The 19,601-nt window shown below is 38.3% G+C and overlaps 1 protein-coding gene across 1 annotated transcript in view; it reads left to right on the top strand.

Annotated features, from left to right (window-relative positions):
- The window catches only part of LNPK (lunapark, ER junction formation factor), a 77,732-nt gene that overhangs the window by 15,991 nt on the left and 42,140 nt on the right, over window positions 1–19,601 (top strand). Inside the window, exons 5-6 of the mRNA XM_004601175.2 lie at window positions 10,686–10,744; window positions 18,558–18,598. Of these exons, the coding sequence (XP_004601232.1) occupies window positions 10,686–10,744; window positions 18,558–18,598 (100 nt within the window). The remainder of the gene's footprint in view (window positions 1–10,685; window positions 10,745–18,557; window positions 18,599–19,601) is intronic.

Below are 19,601 nucleotides of genomic sequence, written 5' to 3'. Positions count from 1 at the left end.
GGACCCTGGATACCACAACACACTGCAGTCTCGAGTGCCACTGCCAGGTCTATTCCAGTGACTCTTAGGGCCTCCAGGACCACACTTAGCAATTCTTGGGGGCCTCCAAAGCTGCACACCCAGCAATGCTTGGAAACTGTGAGATGCCAGGGATTGAATTCCAGTCCAGTGCATGCAAGGTCTGCATCTTACCCCTAGATGACCTCTCTGGTCCTGGAATGCTTCTTACCTCAAGTTTTTTACTGTTTTGTTTTTTTTTTTGATAAATCTCTTCCCTTATTTCCCTTATTAAAAAAAAAAACCCTTCCCTTATAAAAAAGAGGGCAAAAAAAATTTAGAAAGGGATTAAGTGTGATTAAGTTTAGTTGGCTGAAGTATATTTTAAAATGTGAGGAAAATGCTTGGCATCCATTTCCATATAAAATCAATTTTCTACTATCAAAAATTTGTCATCTGTGAGGCCAGGAATGGATCTCAGTGGTATAGTGCATCCTTCTCATTGTGAAATGAAATCCTGAATTCTGTCCCTGATTCACCCACCTCCCTATTTACCTCAACATCCATGGAGCTATTTCTCACTTTGTCTCTTTCATATTTGTGACCTGGTTCTCAACAGTTGCAGCTTCTATTTTAGGGAACTCTTGACTTTTGTAAGCATAGAGTTATCCAACAAAGAATAGCATTGTCTTTCTGATTGATGACAATCAAAAAAGCATGAAGTGAAAATACAGCCTTCTGAAAGTGGATGTTGTGGTAAATAGACTTACCACAGCTTTTTTCTTCTGTGTGTGGTATGAGCTATTGCCCAATCTCATCCCTGAACATTATTCCTTTGGAAACAAAAGTTTTGAGAGCTGCACTGATGTTCACTTAAAGAATTGGAGGCAGAATGGAGCAATAAATTATATTGTTTTTCTTACTCATCACTGTCAACATTCATTATAAAACTTAGCAATCTAACATATTACTATAAAATGTGGTTACTGTGTCTACATGCCAAGTTTTCTAAATGCTTTTCTTTTTTTGCGGGGGGAAGGAGAGGCTTGGTAGAGGCACACCTGGCAGTGCTGAGGGACCACACCTTGGCTCTGTGCTCAGGAACTATATCTGGCATTACTCCGGGAACCTTACATGGTGCAATAAGGGATTTGAACCAGGGGCATGCCACATCTGCATTGCTAGGCAAGTGCCTTTGTACTCTCTCCTCAGCCCTCCAAATTCTATGACTTGACACATAATGGAAAACTATTCCAAAGTTGTAAGACTCCCTTTTCCTACCCCTTTGTATTTATAACCAACCACATCTTTTCAACCTGCCCCATTTGTAACCTGTGCCATCCGAATGTTTTCATTATTTTTGATCTCTATAGTTTTATTTCAAGTGTATTATAGAACAGAATCACATAGTATGTAACCTTTTGAAATTGGCTTAAAACAACTCAGTATATTATTATTTTCTGTTTTTTGGGGGGCAATACCTGGTTAATACTGGCTCTGTACTCAGGGATCACTCCTGATGACCTTGGGGGACCAGACGGGATGCTAGGGATTGAACCTTGGTGGGATGCCTGCAAGACAACTGCCCTACCTGCTGTACTATGGCTTCAGCCTCGAAACTCAGTAACTTCTTGAGATACATTCAAGATGTTGATTGTATCAGTAGGTTCTTTCTTACTGCTGAGTGATATTCTATGTTATGACTACACCATAGTTCTTATGCGTTTCTCTTTTGAAGGATGTTTGGCTTCTCCTTTCTCCCCAGTTTTTTTATATTACATATAAGATGGTTGTGAACAGGGGATGGAGAGATAGTACAGTGGGTAAGGTGCTTGCCTTGCATGTAGCTGAACTGGGTTCTATCCCATATGGTTCTCTGAGCACCCTCAGGAATGAGTCCTGAGTGTAGAACTAGAAATTACTCTTGAGGATCAACAAGTATGACCCCCCAAAAACAAACACAATAAATTGTGGACAGAGTTTATCTGAACATAATAAGTTTTTGTTTTTCTCTGTTGTGTGATCACAAGTGTCATTTCTGAGTCCATATAATAAATATATGTTCTATAAGACATGACAGAAGTATCACTTTCCATTTCTTCTAGTTAAACTGTGAGTGATCTGGTTTCTATTCATCCTTTCAAGCATATGGTATATCATTTGTTTCTATTATGACCCTTTTGATATTTCTTTGTGACTTTAGTTTTTGTTTCCTTAATGATTAATAATTTTTATCATGTTTATTAGTCAGAGCTCTTTTGTGAAACGCCTGTTCATGTCTAATTTTCTAATTATTACTGGCATGTGTGTGGGTAGGTGGTAGGTAGGTTGAGTGAGGGGGGCTCAAGAAGTGTTCAAGGGATATGTGGGTCACTCCTTTTAATACTCATCTAAGCTATTGGGCTAGAGCTGGATGGTTCAGTACTAGAGCATGGTGATGCAGCTTTGCTCAGGCCTAGTGATGCTGGGCCTGGTTGGTGTTGAGAATTGATCAGGTCCTTGCACATGCTAAAAAGTATGCACCCCCACCCCCCAACATTCCCTCTGAAGTTACTATTTGTTTTGTTTTTGGCCATAACTGGTGATGCTCAGGGGTTACTCCTGGCGCTGCACTCAGGAATTACTCCTGGCAATGTTTGGGGTACCATGTGGGATGCTAGAGATGGAACCAAGGTTTGTTGCGTGCACTGTAAATGCCCACTCACTGTACTATCAGTCTGACCTTGTTATTAGTCCTTTTACTGTTGAGTCTTGAGAGTTGCTTATATTTTGTATTTACAAGGTCTTTGTTGACAATACTGTTAACACATATTTTTCCCAAACTGTGGTTTGTATTTTCATGTTCTTTATTAGGTTCTTCTGAAGGGCATCATTTATCATGTTTTCCTCTTATGCATTGTGTATTTGTTAAGTCAACCTTTTCTTTAGCTATGTCGTGAAGATTTTCTTTATGTGTGTGTTGCTTTTTTTCTTTTAACATTTTACATTTAAGTTCATAGTCTTATTTTGAGATTTGTTTATTTTTGTGGATCAGAGATGTCCATTGCATTTTATAGAACGCCTTTTGTAAATGCTTAATGCTTTCCCCCCCTGGTTTAATTCAACCTCCCTGGTTTAATTCAACCTCCAAAGGACCTCCCACCCCAGCTTAATGCTTTCCCCCCCTGGTTTAATTCAACCTCCAAAGGACCTCCCACCCCAGCCTATCAGGAGTGATCCCTGAGTGCAAAGCTTGGAGAAAGCCCTGAGTATTGCTAAATGTGACCCCAACTACTCGCCATGACCTCCCCCTGAAAAAGAACAAAAACCAAAAACAACCAAACACACCCAAAACCAAATAAATCAGCCTTGAATGGATATTAATATAAAAATCCCTATTTTGTTTGATTTGTCTAGTATACTTCTCCCTTTGTTTTATGTTCAAAATCACTTAAGTTTTATATTGTAGAGTTTTACTTTATAATCTGCTCTCAAGTCTTTTTATTTTGCTTTGATGAGTTTATCGTACTTACATTTTTGAGAATGAAAGGTGTCTGAATTTTGAAACACATTATTTTTTTTGCTTTTGTCTTTTAAAATTAAAAAAATCTGTGATACGTTTACTTTGGCTGAGTTGTTTGTAGGAAATATGACTGTGGATGGAGGCATGTCTGCCTGTGTTCTTGCTATCTAGGATTTCCTTTATGATTTAGGATTTAGCATTGTTTAACTCTACCTTTTCTTGCCAATAGAATTTGACCACTGTGTAAATATTTTTTTAATAGTATAAACACATCTTTTCTCTCCCAGCACCATAGAAAACAGAATGTTCTGTGTAAATAGGTACTTATGATCTTTAAGCTCTCTGCCTTCTCTATTTCACTGGAAGCAAATACAGAAGTTTCTGCCTATGTAATGTGTATCTTATTCTAATTTTATAGACATTGGTTTTAGGCTTTACAATCTGAGAAGTTTATTATCTCTGGAGATAGGCAGTTTTTCTTTTTCTTCACTCAGTAGTGCTCAGGGCTTACTATGTGTTCAAGTATCACTCCTGGTGGACTCAGGGGAAAGGGTGCCAGGGATCGAACCTGGTTTGGCAGCATGCAAGGCAAATGCTTTACCTACTATACTATCTATTCCCTTCCTCTTCTTGATCCTTTGTATGATCTCCATTGCTATCAGTAGCCTGTCCACATATTTTGAGAACTGAATTTTAGTTCTCAGTTTTGTCTTCGTTATCCCTGCTGATAAATGATTCTTGAGAATAGTGAAATGAAGATTATGTTGCTATTCTTTTTTTTTAAATTTTTTTATTTTTTTTATTAGTAAATCACCGTGGGGGTACAGTTACAGATTTATACATTTTTGTGCTCATGTTTCCCTCATACAAAGTTCGAGAACCCCTCCCTTCACCTGCTATTCTTAAAGTAAATATTGGTATAATAGTGAGTTTTGTTGAAATATTGAATGCAATCAAAGTGAAAGTAAAGTGAAATTTATTAGTTACACAGGCGGGGGGGCTAAGGGTGGGGCGGCTAGGGGCGTGGGGGGGCTAGGGGCATGGGGGGGCTAGGGGTGTGGGGGTGCGGGGTGGAGCTATACTGGGATTCTTGGTGGTGGAATATGTGCACTGGTGAAGGGATGGGTGTTCGAGCATTGTATAACTGAGACTTAATCCTGAAAACTTTGTAACTTTCCACATGGTGACTCAATAAAAAAATTTAAAAAAAAAGTAAATATTGGTAATAGTATCTTTAAAATATTTACAGAACATGTTATATTTTCATAAATGAGATTAAATGATTGGAAGATCAAGGTCTTTGTTGGGATGATTGGAACATATATTTATGAATTATATTTTAAAAGACATGGGAATTTCATTTAATTTAGCCTTAAAGAGTAATCAACTCTGGGCTGAGGTGATAGCCCAGTGGACTGGAGCTCATGCTTTGCATGAAAGAATCCTGGTTTAATTCCTGACACCATCCAAGTCCCCTAAGCACAGCTGGGAGTGGCTCTAGAGAATTATTTGGTGTGGCCCAGACCACCCCCACCAATCAAAAAAGAATAATTAACTCTGTATGTTGTCTGTCTTGAAGACTTGGCATTTGGTAGTGTGTTTGCTATCTGATAGTTAATCTTTTAGCCAGTGATAGTTTTGATAAAAGTAAAGGGAGAGATAGTTCAGTGGAGTATATGCTTTGCATTGACTTGGGTTTGATCCCTAGCACTGCATTGTTCTTTAGCACTGCCAGGAGCTACTCCAGAGCACAGAGCTGGAGCAGTCCCCCAAGTATTGCCGACAGTGTAGCCAAAAATAAAAACAAAATACAACGCAAAACAAAACTGAAGGAAAAATTATTGTCCACAGAGGTAGTTAATATTTTATTTTGAATTAAGTATATTTCACTTTTCATATTTGTAATTTGAAAATACATATGCTTTTTAAGAAGTATTGCCCCACTTAAGGAAACTTACTGAATTTTCACAGAATTCTTTTCTTTGTTTGATGTAGGAGTACTGCCATTTATTCAGCTATTGATTAAGCTGATTGAATTCAGCATGAACTCCACATTACTTTTTAAAAACTTTTTTTAAAATTGAATATCCGTGAGATAGATCATTACAAACCTGTTCATAATTTGGTTTCAGTCTTAAAATGATCCAGCACCCATCTCTGCTCCAGTGTACATTTCCCACCACCAGTGTTCCTTTCCCTGTCACCATTCCCCATCCCAGCCTTTCTCTATGGGGGGCAACTTTCCTTCTTGCTCTCTCCTTTTCCTTTTGCGCGTTATGGTTTGCAGCACAGGTGCTAAAAGGTCATGGTGTTTGTTCAGGGCATTCGTTATTTTTATTGGGATGGTAAGGTTGGAGTAGATTTTCAGTTGGGTGGCAGCTTTGGGGTGTGGATGTGACTGCCGGGGCTTCCAGGAGTACAGGGAGGTGGGGGGAGGTAGCCCATCCTGACCACTAGAAAGCCTGGAGATTTCAGTCACAAAACCCACATACCCGAATTTTTAGTAGATTATATCTTGGTGAGATCTGTCCTGAGACAGTGGAGTCAGGTCAGGGGTATTGCCAGAATTTTGGATTGTGGGAGCAAGTGGCTGCGAGGGGCTATGCTTGGGGGGGCACCAGGCCGACCCGTCTCCCTCCTATTTGCCCTGGTTTGTTTAGCCATGCATGGATCTGAAATTAACTGTGGTTTTTGATCTTTTTTTTTTTTTTTTTGCTTTTTGGGTCACACCCAGTAATGCACATGTGTTACTCCTGGCTCTTCACTCAGGAATTACTCCTGGCTTGGGAGACCATATGGGATGCTGGGAATTGAACCTGGGTTGGCTATGTGCAAGGCAAACACCCTACCCACTGTACTAGCACTCCAGCCCCAGCTTTTGATCTCTTTCAAGATTTATTTATAGGTCTCTGAAGCAAGGCTGGTAGTAGAACTTATGTGGTGGTGCTGGAGTTGGTTTGTGGGGATGACTGATGGTGCTTTCAGGAGTATTAGAAAGTGGGAGGAGGTAGCCCATCCCAACTCCAATAAATTCTGGAGATTTCAGTCACAGAAGCTGCATACCCGAATTTTCAGGAGATTATATCTTGGTTAGGTCCATCCTGAGATTGTGTCAGACTGGGGTTATTGGTGGCAGTTTTGGATTATGGAAGCAAGTGGCTGCTGTTTGGGTGGCTCTGTTTGGGTGGCTCCAGGCTGACTCACCTCTCTCCAATTTACCCCAGTCTGTTCAGCCATGCTTGGGTCTGAGATTAATCGTGGCTTTTGATCTCTTTCAAGATTTATTTATGGATCTCTGAAATAAAGCCAGTAGATGAGTTTATATAGCTGAGCTGGAGTTGGTTTGTGGGTGTGGCTCCCACACATCTAACTTTTGGGCTATTTAATTTCTTGGTAAACTTGGTCCCAAGTTTTTCGGGTCCGGCCAAAGGTGCAGCGGCAATTTTGAGGTATCAGGAAGAGTGAAGGCACCATCCGGCTGCTGATGAAGTCCCCCTCCCCACCCCGCCTCTTTCCCCTCTGTTCCCTCTCTCCCTTTGGGTGTTGTGGTTAGCAGTGGAGGTCTTGGGTGGCCAATGTATTTGGTCTATAGTCTGCTCTGAGCACACCTCTCCCATCCTGAGCGGATCCTCCCACCACATTTTTGCTTGGTGTTCCCTTCTCTATCTGAGCTGCCCTTTCCCCCAGCATGTGAGGCCGGCTTCCAAGCCATGGAGCAAATCTGGTGCTTATTTCTGCTATTCTTGGGTGTTAGTCTTCCATTCTGTTGTTTTATATTCCACAGATGAGTGCAATTCTTCTGTCTGTCTTTCTCTTTCTCACTCATTTCACTTAGCATGATTCTTTCCATGTTGATCCACTTGTATGCAAAGTTCATGACTTCGTCTTTTCTGACAGCTGCATAGTATTCCATTGTGTAGATGTACCAAAGTTTCTTTAGCCAGTCATCTATTCTCAGGCATTCAGGTTTTTTCCAGATTTTGGCTATCGTAAACAGTGCTGTGATGAACATACATGTGCGGATGTCATTTCAACTCTATCTTTTTGCCTCTCCAAGATATATTCCCAGAAGTGGTATTGCTGGGTCAAATGGGAGCTCAATTTCTAATTTTTTGAGAAGCAACCATGTTGTTTTCCATAAGGGTTGAACCAGTCAGCATTCCCACCTGCAGTGTAGGAGGGTCCTTTTCTCCCCACATCCATGCCAACAGCGGTTGCTTCTGTCCTTTTGGATGTGTGCCATTCTCTGTGGTGTGAGGTGGTATCTCATAGTTGTTTTGATCTGCATCTCCCTGATGATTAGTGATGACGAGCATTTTTTCATGTGCCTTTGGGCCATTCGTATTTCTTCCTTGAGAAAATTTCTGTTCATTTCTTTGCCCCATTTTCTGATGGGGCTCCTTCCCTGACTTTTCATTTAAATGTGTTTTTTCAGTTTGTCACCATTACATTGTGTTCACAGTGAAGATATTGTAGGATCTTTTCTTTGGGGAGGGGGTGATGGTGGTGTTTGTGCCATGTTTGGCAGTGTTGGGCAGTGTTCAGGGGCTAATCCTGGTTCTGTGCTTTGGAATCAGGGTCAGTGGCATACAAAACAAGTGCCTTAACCCCTACACTGCTTCTGACACAGCAGTGTCTTTATTTTACCATTGTAGAACTCTTGAGGGTTAATAAAAGAAATATGCAGTTTATCTAAACTCTTCTCTTTTCACCTCCCTTACCTTGATAAGGACTATGTTCAGTTGCTATGTTCAGTTTCTTTTAGTGCTTAGGAAGTTTAGTACCATGTAGAAATCTGGTGCTAGTGATTTGGTATTTTTATACCACAAAAGTAAGTCCACTATAAAAACATTTCAATTTTTGCTGTTGCATATTGTCCTAGAGCCTTTAATAGGTCAGAAACAACAATTTTTTTTTTTTTTGGAGGTCACACTTAGTGGTGCTCAGGGGTTACTCATGGCTCTGAGCTCAGGAACTTATCCTGGCTCTGAGCTCAGAAATTACTCCTGGAGGTGCTTAGGGGGCCCTATGGTATGCCAGGAATTGAATCCAGGTCAGTAGTGTGCAAGGAAAACTCCCTACCTGCTGTACTCTCTGGCCCCAAACGTTTGTTATCATCTCACAGGTCCTGAGGGTCAGGAATGTGGGAGCAGCTTTGGTTGGTTCTGGCTCCTCTGCTTTTATTTATGGATGAATTGCTGTTAGCTGGGGCTGTCATCTCAAAACATAGGTATGCCTAGAGAATCTACATTCATGCTTTCCTATATAGCTGTTGGCCAGCCTCACTTACTGACTGTTGGCTAGAAACCTTTTTTTCCTTGCCACGTGGTCCTTTCTGCAGAATTTCCAGAATGCCATCATGTCTCAGGAGCTGCCTTCTCTCAGAATGAGTCATCAGGAACAAATCAGAGGGAAGACCCAATGTGGACGCTACAGTGTTTTTATTACCTAATCTTTTTTTTTTAATTTAATTTCTGTGAGGTACAGTTACAAAGCTTTCATGTTTGAGTTTCAGTCATACAATGATCGAACACCCATCCCTCCACCAGTCTACATTTTCTACCACCAGTGTCCCTTGTATCCCCCCACCCCCATCCTTAACCTCCCCCTGCATCTATAGCAGACAATTTCCCCCATACTCTCTCTCTACTTTTGGACACTTTGGTTTGCAATACAAATACTGAGAGGCTATAAAGTTTGGTCCTCTATCTACTTGCAGCACACATCTCCCATCCTGAACGATACCTCCAACCATCATTGACTTAGTGATCCCTTCTCTATTCCAGCTGCCTTCTCCCACAGCTCATGTGGCAGGCAACCAACCATGGATCAAAGTTCCTGGCCCTGTCTATTGTCATTGGGTGTCGGTCTCATATTTTATGTTATTTTATACTCCATAAATGAGTGCAGTCGTTCTGTGTGTGTTCACTTAGCACAACACCCTCCATGACCATCCACTTATAAGCAAATTTTATGACTTAATCTTTCCTATCAGCTGCATAATATTTCATTGTGTAGATGTACCAAAGTTTCTTTAACCAGTTATAACCTAATCATAAAGAGTGTACTCTTCACTGTGTCCTGTGGTCTTGGTCTCACAGACCAGTGCTGGTGAGAGAAGACTGCAGGGTTACTAGGGGGCAGGCTTTACAGGTGACTAACATGTTGGCTGATTCCCGAATAGATATAGTGCATTTCACAGAGAACTCACTTTTTCACACTAAATATATATTCAAATAATTGTGTTTTTAAAAATCAATAACATATTTGTATACTTTTGTCATGTTCTGTTAAGAAAGAGCCATATTTACACTGAATCTAAGCGATAACTATAACAACTTGGGAGTTTAGTAATTTTCTTTTTGTTCTCTTAGTACTTTTTGACATGATGCTAAATCAAGGATTAAAAAATTATGCTGAGGGTCAGGAGATAGTATAGCAATTAGGGCACATGCTAGGATGCACCCAACCTGGATTTGGTTCCCAGCACCATATGGCAGCCTGATCATCACTGGAGTGGCCCACAGGCCTCCTGAATAGTGCTTTAAAGTCCCCTTCCTCCCCATCCCCCCAAAAAAGATTACAAAAACAAAAAACAAAAACAGAATAAAAGAAAAATTGACCACAAAAAAAAATCTTTGGAAGTCAGTGTTGAACTAAGTTCACTCATCAGGTATTCATTTTAAAATAACCCTTTTCCCTTCTCCAGATAAGTCATTCTACCCAGTGGAGAAGAGCCCTCCAGTGTTAATAGGGGAGTAGCAATTTATATTTGTATAATGCTCTGGATTTGTAGTACCTTAATGCATGGCAATGGACCTCTTTTTGCAGTTGATGTATACTTACTTAGTAAGAGATTCTATATATTGTTCTTAATCTAATAGAAAAGTGGTCATTGGCACATTTAGAGTGATGAAGGCTGTGGTCTCTCTAGAGAAATGCACTTACTTTACACAAAGATGGCTTTGCAATTGAGGAGGGACCTTGAAAAGGTCCATAGGGTTTAGGTTGAGAACTCTTTCTTTGAAATCCTAAAACTAATGTTCACAGAGACATTTTTGATTTTCAAAGCAGAAAGGAAAATTGTGTACTTAAGTAATTGGAAGTATTTATTTTCATTTCAGTATGGCTTCTAATTCACCTACCCTAATGTTAATTTTATTTTCTGAACTTGTTTCTTTTGTAGCATCTGGAGCATAAGAACAGTGCTCATTTTCTTCTTTTCAAAAAGAACAGAAAGAAATAGTAAGTTTAAGTTCTTAATCTTTTATAATGCATCTTAAAAAGCCTGACTACAGTGTACTGGTTTATGATTGATCGATAACTTGTAAAATGATGTATTGAAACAACAATGTGGTAAATAAAGAAGTTATTGATATAAAGCATAAGAAAGCATATGACTGACCAATATGGTACTACTATTTTCATTTGTTTATAAATTTATTTAGAAATTTTACATAAAATAGTAATTTTTTTAAGAAATATATTGACTAATTTGATCTTTTCAGAAAATGATGTTATTATAGAGTACTGTAACACTGTAGCACTGTCCTCCTGTTGTTCATAGGTTTACTTGAGTGGGCACCAGTAACATCTCCATTGTGAAACTTGTTACTGTTTTTGGCATATCCAATATGCCACAGGTAGCTTGCCATGCTCTAGTTAAATGTCTTTTGATTCATTCTATTAACTACTGTTATCTATAATGTCATAATTTAGATTTTTTATTGAAATATACAAATTGTGATTAAATACCCTCTTGAATATTCTGCTTAAATACAGATTTTAAGGTTTTAAAACTATGTTGTAGTTAACCAAAGATGTGTGAACCTAATTTTAAATGAAATATTTTCCTGTTATAGCATTTCATTATAAAAAATTTACAGAAGTAGACTGAATTATATAATGATCACTTGCATATCTGACCCAAGCTAATAATTATTGACTCAATATTATTCTTGTTTATTTTTGTCTTCACCTACTTCTCCACCTACTGTAGTTTTTTGAGGTATATACCAACTATAATATTTATGTAAGACTGTTAAAATATATACCAAATAAATTATATCATCCCCAAAGTATTCTTACTATCACAAGTATTAAATATAAACACTTGAAACATTAAATTTATAATTACATCATAAATATCATTTTCTTTGAAAAATACTTTAAGATTCAAGAAGCTTCATACAGAAGTATGACTGTAAAATTGTCTTCCTTATTTATGACTTCTCTCTGTCCAGTTTAAGTTCAGTGGTTTAGCTCAGTGACCTTTCCTTGCAAACATTGTTAACTTCTTCACCTTCCTTCCAGGACTACTTGTGTAAATATAATTATATAATTAATCACTCACTGACAAAATCTGTGTTATAGAGCTGGTGTTATTGGGGCAGCTAAATTTGTTAGAATAATATCATACATCACAATGACCATGTTTATTTTATATCTGTGATCGCAAATATCAGAGGTGTACTTCACACTGCCATACTGTACTACTGTAGTTTTTTTAATAGATTTACTTCTTCCCCTCCCCTGAGAATATATTTTTTCTCCAATCACTTGAGAATGTAGTTCTTAAATCACTAATACCTGTGTGCTTATCAAAAACCAAAATAAAACCAGTCAATCTAACAAAATTTAGATGCCATAAACAAAACCACACAAAATCTATGTGGCCATTCAAGAACCTGATGGTCTCATTTAATGGAGAAAATTAATGTGAACACAAGAGCTGCCAAACACATTATTAGTGTCATCTGTTACTCAACACATTGTCATCTTCCATGTATTCTTTTGTTGGTTTTATTTTTGTTTTGTTTTGGGGCCACACCTGACTGTGCTCAGGGCTTAACCTGGATCACTCCTGGTGTGGCTGGGAGGATTGTATGTGGTGCTGGGGATCCAACCAGGAATGGTTGTATGTAAGGCAAGTGCCTAAATCCCTGTACTCTTCCTCCAGCTTTAGAATGCTTTTTTTTTTTTTAAATTTCTTTTTTGTATTGATTGAGGTTCTGTGATTTACAATACCGTTAATGTTTTTCCATGCCTCAATGTAGTTGTCTGGGATGGGATTAGGGGAGCTCCTGTACCAACATTGTATTCCCTTTAATCCACCATACATTTCTTCCCCCAATTCTTAGTCCTAAATCACCTCCAAAATTACCTCAATTTTACTTATCTTTACTTTGCTGTATTTCTAACTGAGGTCATCACTATCTTTTGTTTGCATCACAGCAACAATTTTTGAACTTTTTTTTTCTTTTTTTTCTTTTTGGGTCACATCCGGTGATGCACAGAGGTTACTCCTGGCTCATGCACTCAGGAATTAACTCCTAGCGGTGCTTGGGGGACCATATGGGATGCTGGGGATCTAACCCAGGTCGGCTGCATGCAAGGCAAATGCCCTACCCACTGTGCTATCATATCACTCCAGCCCCTCAAACTATTTTTAAGGTATAAATCAGTTCTTAGGGCCGGAGCGATAGCACAGCGGGTAGGGCATTTGCCTTGCACTCGGCCGACCCGGGTTCGATCCCCGGCATCCCATATGGTCCCCCAAGCACTGCCAGGAGTAATTCCTGAGTTCAAAGCCAGGAGTAACCCCCTGAGCATCGCTGGGTGTGACCCAAAAAGCAAAAAAAAAAAAAAAAATCAGTTCTTAAAATTCTCCAATGGGTTCATGCTGCCATCAGAGTAAATTCAAATTCTTTCCTCAGCTTTCTGGTTTATGTCCATTTTTCTGATTTATTTTCCTGTTTTCCCCTTTTTGCTTTTGCTTTAGTCATGCTGGCATTATATATATATGTATATATATATATATATATATGTATAAACAACAATTTAGTGTTCTATTTTCTTTTAATTTTGGGGGTTTGGGGATTATACCCACTATGCTTCAGATCTACTGACTGTACTGAGTGAATTACTTTTGACTGTACTCAGGGATCCATATATGGTGCCAGAGATCTAATCAGGTTCAGCTGGATGCAAGGCAAATCCCCTGTTTCATCTCTTTACCCCACAGGTTTCTTGTTATAGACTTTATGGGTAGGAGATAGCTGTAAGTGGTAGAATATGCCTAGTATCTTTGATTCCTGAGTTTGATCCCTGGCATTGCATGCCCCTTCCTAACTCCCCTGAGTGTATCACTGAGTATTGTCAGGTATTGCCTGGCACCCCGTAGCAGTGCTGGACATGAACACTGCACCATCAAACCCTTACTGCCAGGCCAAGCATCATTGGGATGGCTTACCCAGGCCCCCTTACCCACCAGCACTGTTGAGTGTGGCCCCTACAACTTTTTTTCAAGGAGCCCTGGGGGTGTCTTAGTTGTTGAGCACAAGCCTTGTAGATATGAGTCTGAGAGTTCAGTTCTGCCACACTGCTCATGCTGAGTATGATTCTGGCAGCACTGTTTGCAGTCCTCACTGCCATAGCAATGCATGCCATCTCTAAGCACACTGTGGTCTAGTCTGCATCAGACCCATAGCTAAAGTATGCTACTCCTAGAGAACTCTGAAACTAAGTATGCGACCTTTGGCAAGCGCTACTTCTGAAAAAAGTGTGTGAGCACCACACCAAGCATGTGAGCACCACACCCAATGTATCTTAACTTCTCAACAATGACAAAAGGAAAGGGGGAAAAAAAAAGGAAAAGGAAAGGAAAGGAAAAGGAAAGGGAAACATTTTCAAACATTTGAATTTCAAACATTTCATTTGAATATTTTATGTACATTTAAAACAGACTTTACAAAATAGTGTCTTATACTATTATACTTCTATAAAAGCAAACTTCAGTTACCATACTGTGTGTGTATATGTTTCTTTATCTCTAAGCCTGTTTAAATTTATATCTATATCTATATCTAATGCAATTTTGAGGAGAGAGACAGGGGATAGACCCCTAAGGCCTCATATATGATAGGCCTATTTTCTACCACTGAACTACTTTTCTGGGATACTAGGAAAGTAACTTTGCAGACTCCCAGGAAAATAGTTCAGTTCCTGGTTTTAAGCCTGAAGCTTAAAAAATTGTCCTTGTTTTTTGTTCTTTAATTGATTTATTTTCTTTGGTACATAACTTGGATTATTATAGAGTAAGAATTAGCACATTGCAGTAGACCTTGAGTAAATCTACTTACCACTTTGAGCAACTGATAATCTTACATTTCAATATTTAAAAAAATTGAAAAGAATAATTTGTGACATGTGAAAATTGTATGAAATTCAAATTTATTTTATTATTGGAACACAGCCATACCCATTCATTTTGATGTTGTTTTTAGCTGCATTCTACAGCGGTAGAGTTGAGTAGTTGTGACAGCCTGTATGTGGTGCTCTCAACACTTCAGGCTATTATGGGATGCAGGACAAATCACAGTGATGCAGTTATAACTTGACAGTGTTCAAATGCTCTGTGTATTGTTATACTGTGGCAATTTTATTTTTTATTACCAGTGTATACTTATCCAAAAACTAAAGAAGAGGAGAAAATTGGATTTTGAATGTAGTATTTTTAGGACACATTGGAGGGGAGATCATTTTGTTAACAAAACACAAAACTGTCTTTTGCCATGACATTATAGCTGTGCTGAAAGAATACAATATATATTAACATTACCATACTGAGTACTCATGATCATATTCCCCACTCACAGAAAAAGAAAAAATTGGAAAATTTAAAATGGAGTACCTCATCAAAGCAAAATTTCTCCATTAAAATAAAAAGTAAAAATGGAGTTTCAATCAAAGTTTCTTAGTGACTTGTGAAGCAAGGAGAATCATTTACTACTAGTGAATTAATTAAAGTGTGTTCAGTTTCAGCAGTTGAAGAGATGTGTTCAGAGAAAGTATACTTGTTTAAGACTAGTAGTAGACTTTTGGAATGAACACTTAAAAAAAAAACCTAAGAATATTGGAAGTAGCACAGTCAATTTAAAAACACAGTGATGTAATCTTCCTTGCCTCTTGAGTTCAAAGATGTTACTGATATTGCTCAATTGTAGTTTATTTGAGGAGTCAATATTGAATGTGAAGTAATTGAGGAATTAGTTTCTGTGTAGAATATTGAAGTCAAATTCATTTTCAAAGAAGCTGAAAAGCACTACTTCAGTTTAAGCTGAAGTGGAATCTGATGAGATGTAGTACAGTTATTGGTGATAAAAATATATGTGAACCAATAAAAAGTTTTATTGGGCTAATTTATAAAGCTTATGGAACTGTAAGGTGTTTAAAATTCTGTAGGTTTTTCATTGTATTATCCATGGCAGGTAGCACTGCAGACTCTGAACATTGAACCTGTTTTGTGGTAATTGAACTAGTAGTATAAACGAGGAAATTCAGTTGCTCTCATGAATTTATTTACCTATTGTCAGCTATGTAAACATGTCAGAAATAAGAGCTGAATGAATGTCTTTCCCCTGCTCTGCTATGAAGTTTGATGCCTTAATATGGTAGAAGTTTTATTATGATATTTTGACCTCTGAGCATAGATTAAAATGTTCTGATTGGTTTTGAAACTAGCATTTTTTTTCAGAGTTCATCATGGTTCTAAATGCAGTTCAAGGTTGAAAAACATAACAATACTTGTTTTGGTAAAACACTGTGATAAGTTTTAGTAATGTTAAAAAGTCAAGCATATTGCAATGACAATTTTAAAATGTGCAATGGAAAGTTAAAAGAAATAAAGATATATCCCAAACAGATTTGCAGCAAGCACGTTATCTGGGCTCAAAAACTGTTCCAGCAACAATTTTTACTTCTAAGTGAAAGTGAAAGAAAAATTTTCTATTTCAAGATGCATTTAATTTATTAATTGAAAAGCTTCCATTAGTTTTCAATTAGAAGTGATTAATTTGCACTGCTGTGACGTGGTAAAAGCATATACTAAGAATGTAGAAAATTTGATAAATGTCTTCCAAATGGATAATTAAAATCAGGTCCTCATGGATTTATTTCAATCCGAAGCAAAACCTGTGTAAAAAAAATATTTTAAATACAGGTATTGGAGAGATAGTATAGTGGTCAGGGTACTTGCCTTGCACACAGTTGACCTGTGTTTGATCCTCAGCATCCCATGAAGTCCTCTCTGACCAGGAGTAAGCCCTGAACACAGCCAGGTGTAGCTCCAAAATAAAAACAATATTTTTTCTCTTTTTAAAAATTTATTTTTATTATTATTTTTTTATTGAATCACCATGGGCAGCACTTACAAAGCTTTCATGTTTGAGTTTCGGTCATACAATGATTGAACACCCATCCCTCTACCAGTGCACATCTTCCATCACCAATGTCCCCAGCATCCCCTGTCCCCCTCCCCCCAACCACTGTAATCCTCCCCCTGCCTCTATAGCAGAAAATTTCCCCCATATTCTCTCTCTGCTTTGGGGCATTATGGTTTGCAGTACAAATACAGAGAGGCTATCAAGTTTGGTCCTATATCTACTTTCAGCACACATCTCCCATCCCGAATGATCCCTCCAACCGTCATTGACTTAGTGATCCCTTCTCTATTCCAGCTGCCTTCACCCCCAGCTTATGAGGCAGGTTACCAACTCTGGAACAGTATTCCCGGCTTTTTTTCTCTACTGTCCTTGGGTACCAGTCTCATATTATGTTATTTTATATTCCACAGATGAGCACAGTTGTTCTGTGTCTGTCACTCTCTTTCCGACTCATTTCACTTAGCATGTTACTCTTCATGAATATCCACTTATAAGCAATTTTTTTTTTTTGGCTTTTTGGATCACACCTGGCGATGTGCAGGGGTTACTCCTGGCTTTGCACTCAGGAATTACTCCTGGCGGTGTTCAAGGGACCATATGGGATGCTGGGAATGGAACCCGGGTCGGCCGCGTGCAAGGCAAACAACCTACCTGCTGTGCTATCGCGCCAGCCCCTTATAAGCAAATTTCATGACTTTATTTTTCCTAACAGCTGCGTAGTATTCCATTGTGTAGATGTACCAAAGCTTCTTTAACCAGTTGTCTGTTCTTGGGCACTTGGGTTGTTTCCAGATTCTATCTATTGTGAACAGTGCTGCAGTGAACATATAGGTGCAGGGGTCATTTCTACTGTGCTATTTGATATTGTGGGGTTGTATGGAAGCTCAATTTCTAGTTTTTGAATGAATGCCCATATTGTTTTCCAAAAAGGCTGGACCAGTCGGCATTCCCACCCTTTCTCCCCACATTAGCACCAACACTGGTTGTTCTTGTTCTTTTTTGATGTATGCCAGTCTCTGTGGTGTGAGATGATGTTTCATTGTTTTGATTTCCATCTCCCTGATGATTAGCGTTGTAGAGCATTTTTTTTTCCATGTGCCTTTTGACCATTTGTATTTTTTTTTTCGGGTCATACCTAGTGATGCACAGGGGTTATTCCTGGCTCTGCACTCAGGAATTACCCCTGGTGGTGCTCAGGGGACCATATGGGATGCTGGGAATTGAACCCGGGTCAGTGTGTGCAAGGCAAATGCCCTACCTGCTGTGCTATTGCTCCAGCCCCTGTATTTCTTTTTTGAGGAAGCTTCTGTTCATTTCTTCTCTCCATTTTTTGATGAGGTTGGAGGGTTTTTTTGTTTTCTTTTTTTGTGCAAATCTACTAGTGTCTTGTATATCGTGGATATTAACCCCTTATCAGATGGGTATTGGGTAGATATTCTTTCTATTCTGCGGTCTCTGTCTTTTGGTCATTGTTTCTTTTGAGGTGCACTAGTTTCTTAGTTTAATGTAGTCCCATTTGTTTGTTTGTTTCCACTTGGTTGATAAGTGGTGTTTCATCCTTAAAGATGCTTTTAGCTTCAGTGTCATGGAGGGTTCTGCCTACATTTTCCTCCATGTACCTTGTGGATTCAAGTCTGATATTGAGGTCTTTAATCCACTTTGATCTGACCTTTGTGCCCGGAATTAGAGTTCAGAGTTCATTTTTTTGCAGGTGACTTTCCACTTAGAAAGGACACTTTCTTGCAGTTGCTTAGTGTTTTTACATATATAACTTGTAATGACTTTCTAAGAATCTTAACATCTGATTTTGTTTTGGCTTAAATCTTGTTTTCTAGATGAAGCATTGGATGATTTAAAATCCCAGAAGAAAAAAATAGTAAGTTATCTTTTATTTAAGTTTAATTTATGTAATGTCAGTAAATTAGCAATGTAATAATTTGTGTTGTGTGTAATGACTCTGATAAACAGATATACTCTTAGATATCATTTTAGTGATGAAGTGATTTTTCAAGTTAATAATGATGGACAAAAAAAAGGCAAGTTAGACTTTTGTGATTCCAATACTCCTTATCAGTAGGAAGCTGAGAAGTAAATGAATTATATTGGAGGACTTAATGAGGCAGAGGGGTATAACAGATGGATTAACACCAAAAATGAACTGATTATTTGTCTAAGCCAGCTCTCAGGCTTTTGACAGAAACAAACCAGGAAAGGAGATCAAGATGTATTATAGAGAAAAATTTAGTGTGAAAAGTTTGGTTAAAGGAGAAAGAAAGAAAATTAAAAAAAAAAATTCTTTCCTGTTTTCTATCAGTAACTTTGGCCACATGGGTGTTTTTTGTGGGGCTAGTTAAATGGGTCCATTAGTTGTGTTTGAAAAAGGGTTAAGAGTAAAATAATGGGTCTTAGATATTTAGAGGTATATAATAGGTTTTAATAAATGAATTGAACTTAACTGATACATAATAGTTTGTAATAAGTGAATGGAACTTAACTACTATTTGAATTCATATCCTTTAATATTTTGAGGTATGAAAAATTTTATTGGTAACATTATCATGTTATGGGATTTTATTTAATGGAATTTAACCAGATGCAGAGGCAGGGTGGGGTGGTGGGGGCTGGGTGGGGGTGGTGGGAGGGATACTGGGAACATTGGTGGGGGAGAATGGGTACTGGTGGAGAGATGTAAAAGAAATGCAAACATGAAAGTTCATAAGTTTATAACTACCTCACGGTGATTCACTAATAAAAATTTAAAAAGTATATCACTTGTAATAATTAATGAAAATGGAAGAGTAGAGTCAGGAAATTATATATAAAAGAAGTTTTTGTCTTGAATATATTTTAATACTAAGTTTCCAAAGCTCTAAATATAA

Source organism: Sorex araneus, chromosome X (assembly GCF_027595985.1).
Source record: "Sorex araneus isolate mSorAra2 chromosome X, mSorAra2.pri, whole genome shotgun sequence".
Lineage (NCBI taxonomy): Eukaryota > Metazoa > Chordata > Mammalia > Eulipotyphla > Soricidae > Sorex > Sorex araneus.
This window is presented reverse-complemented; position numbering and strand designations above follow the sequence as displayed.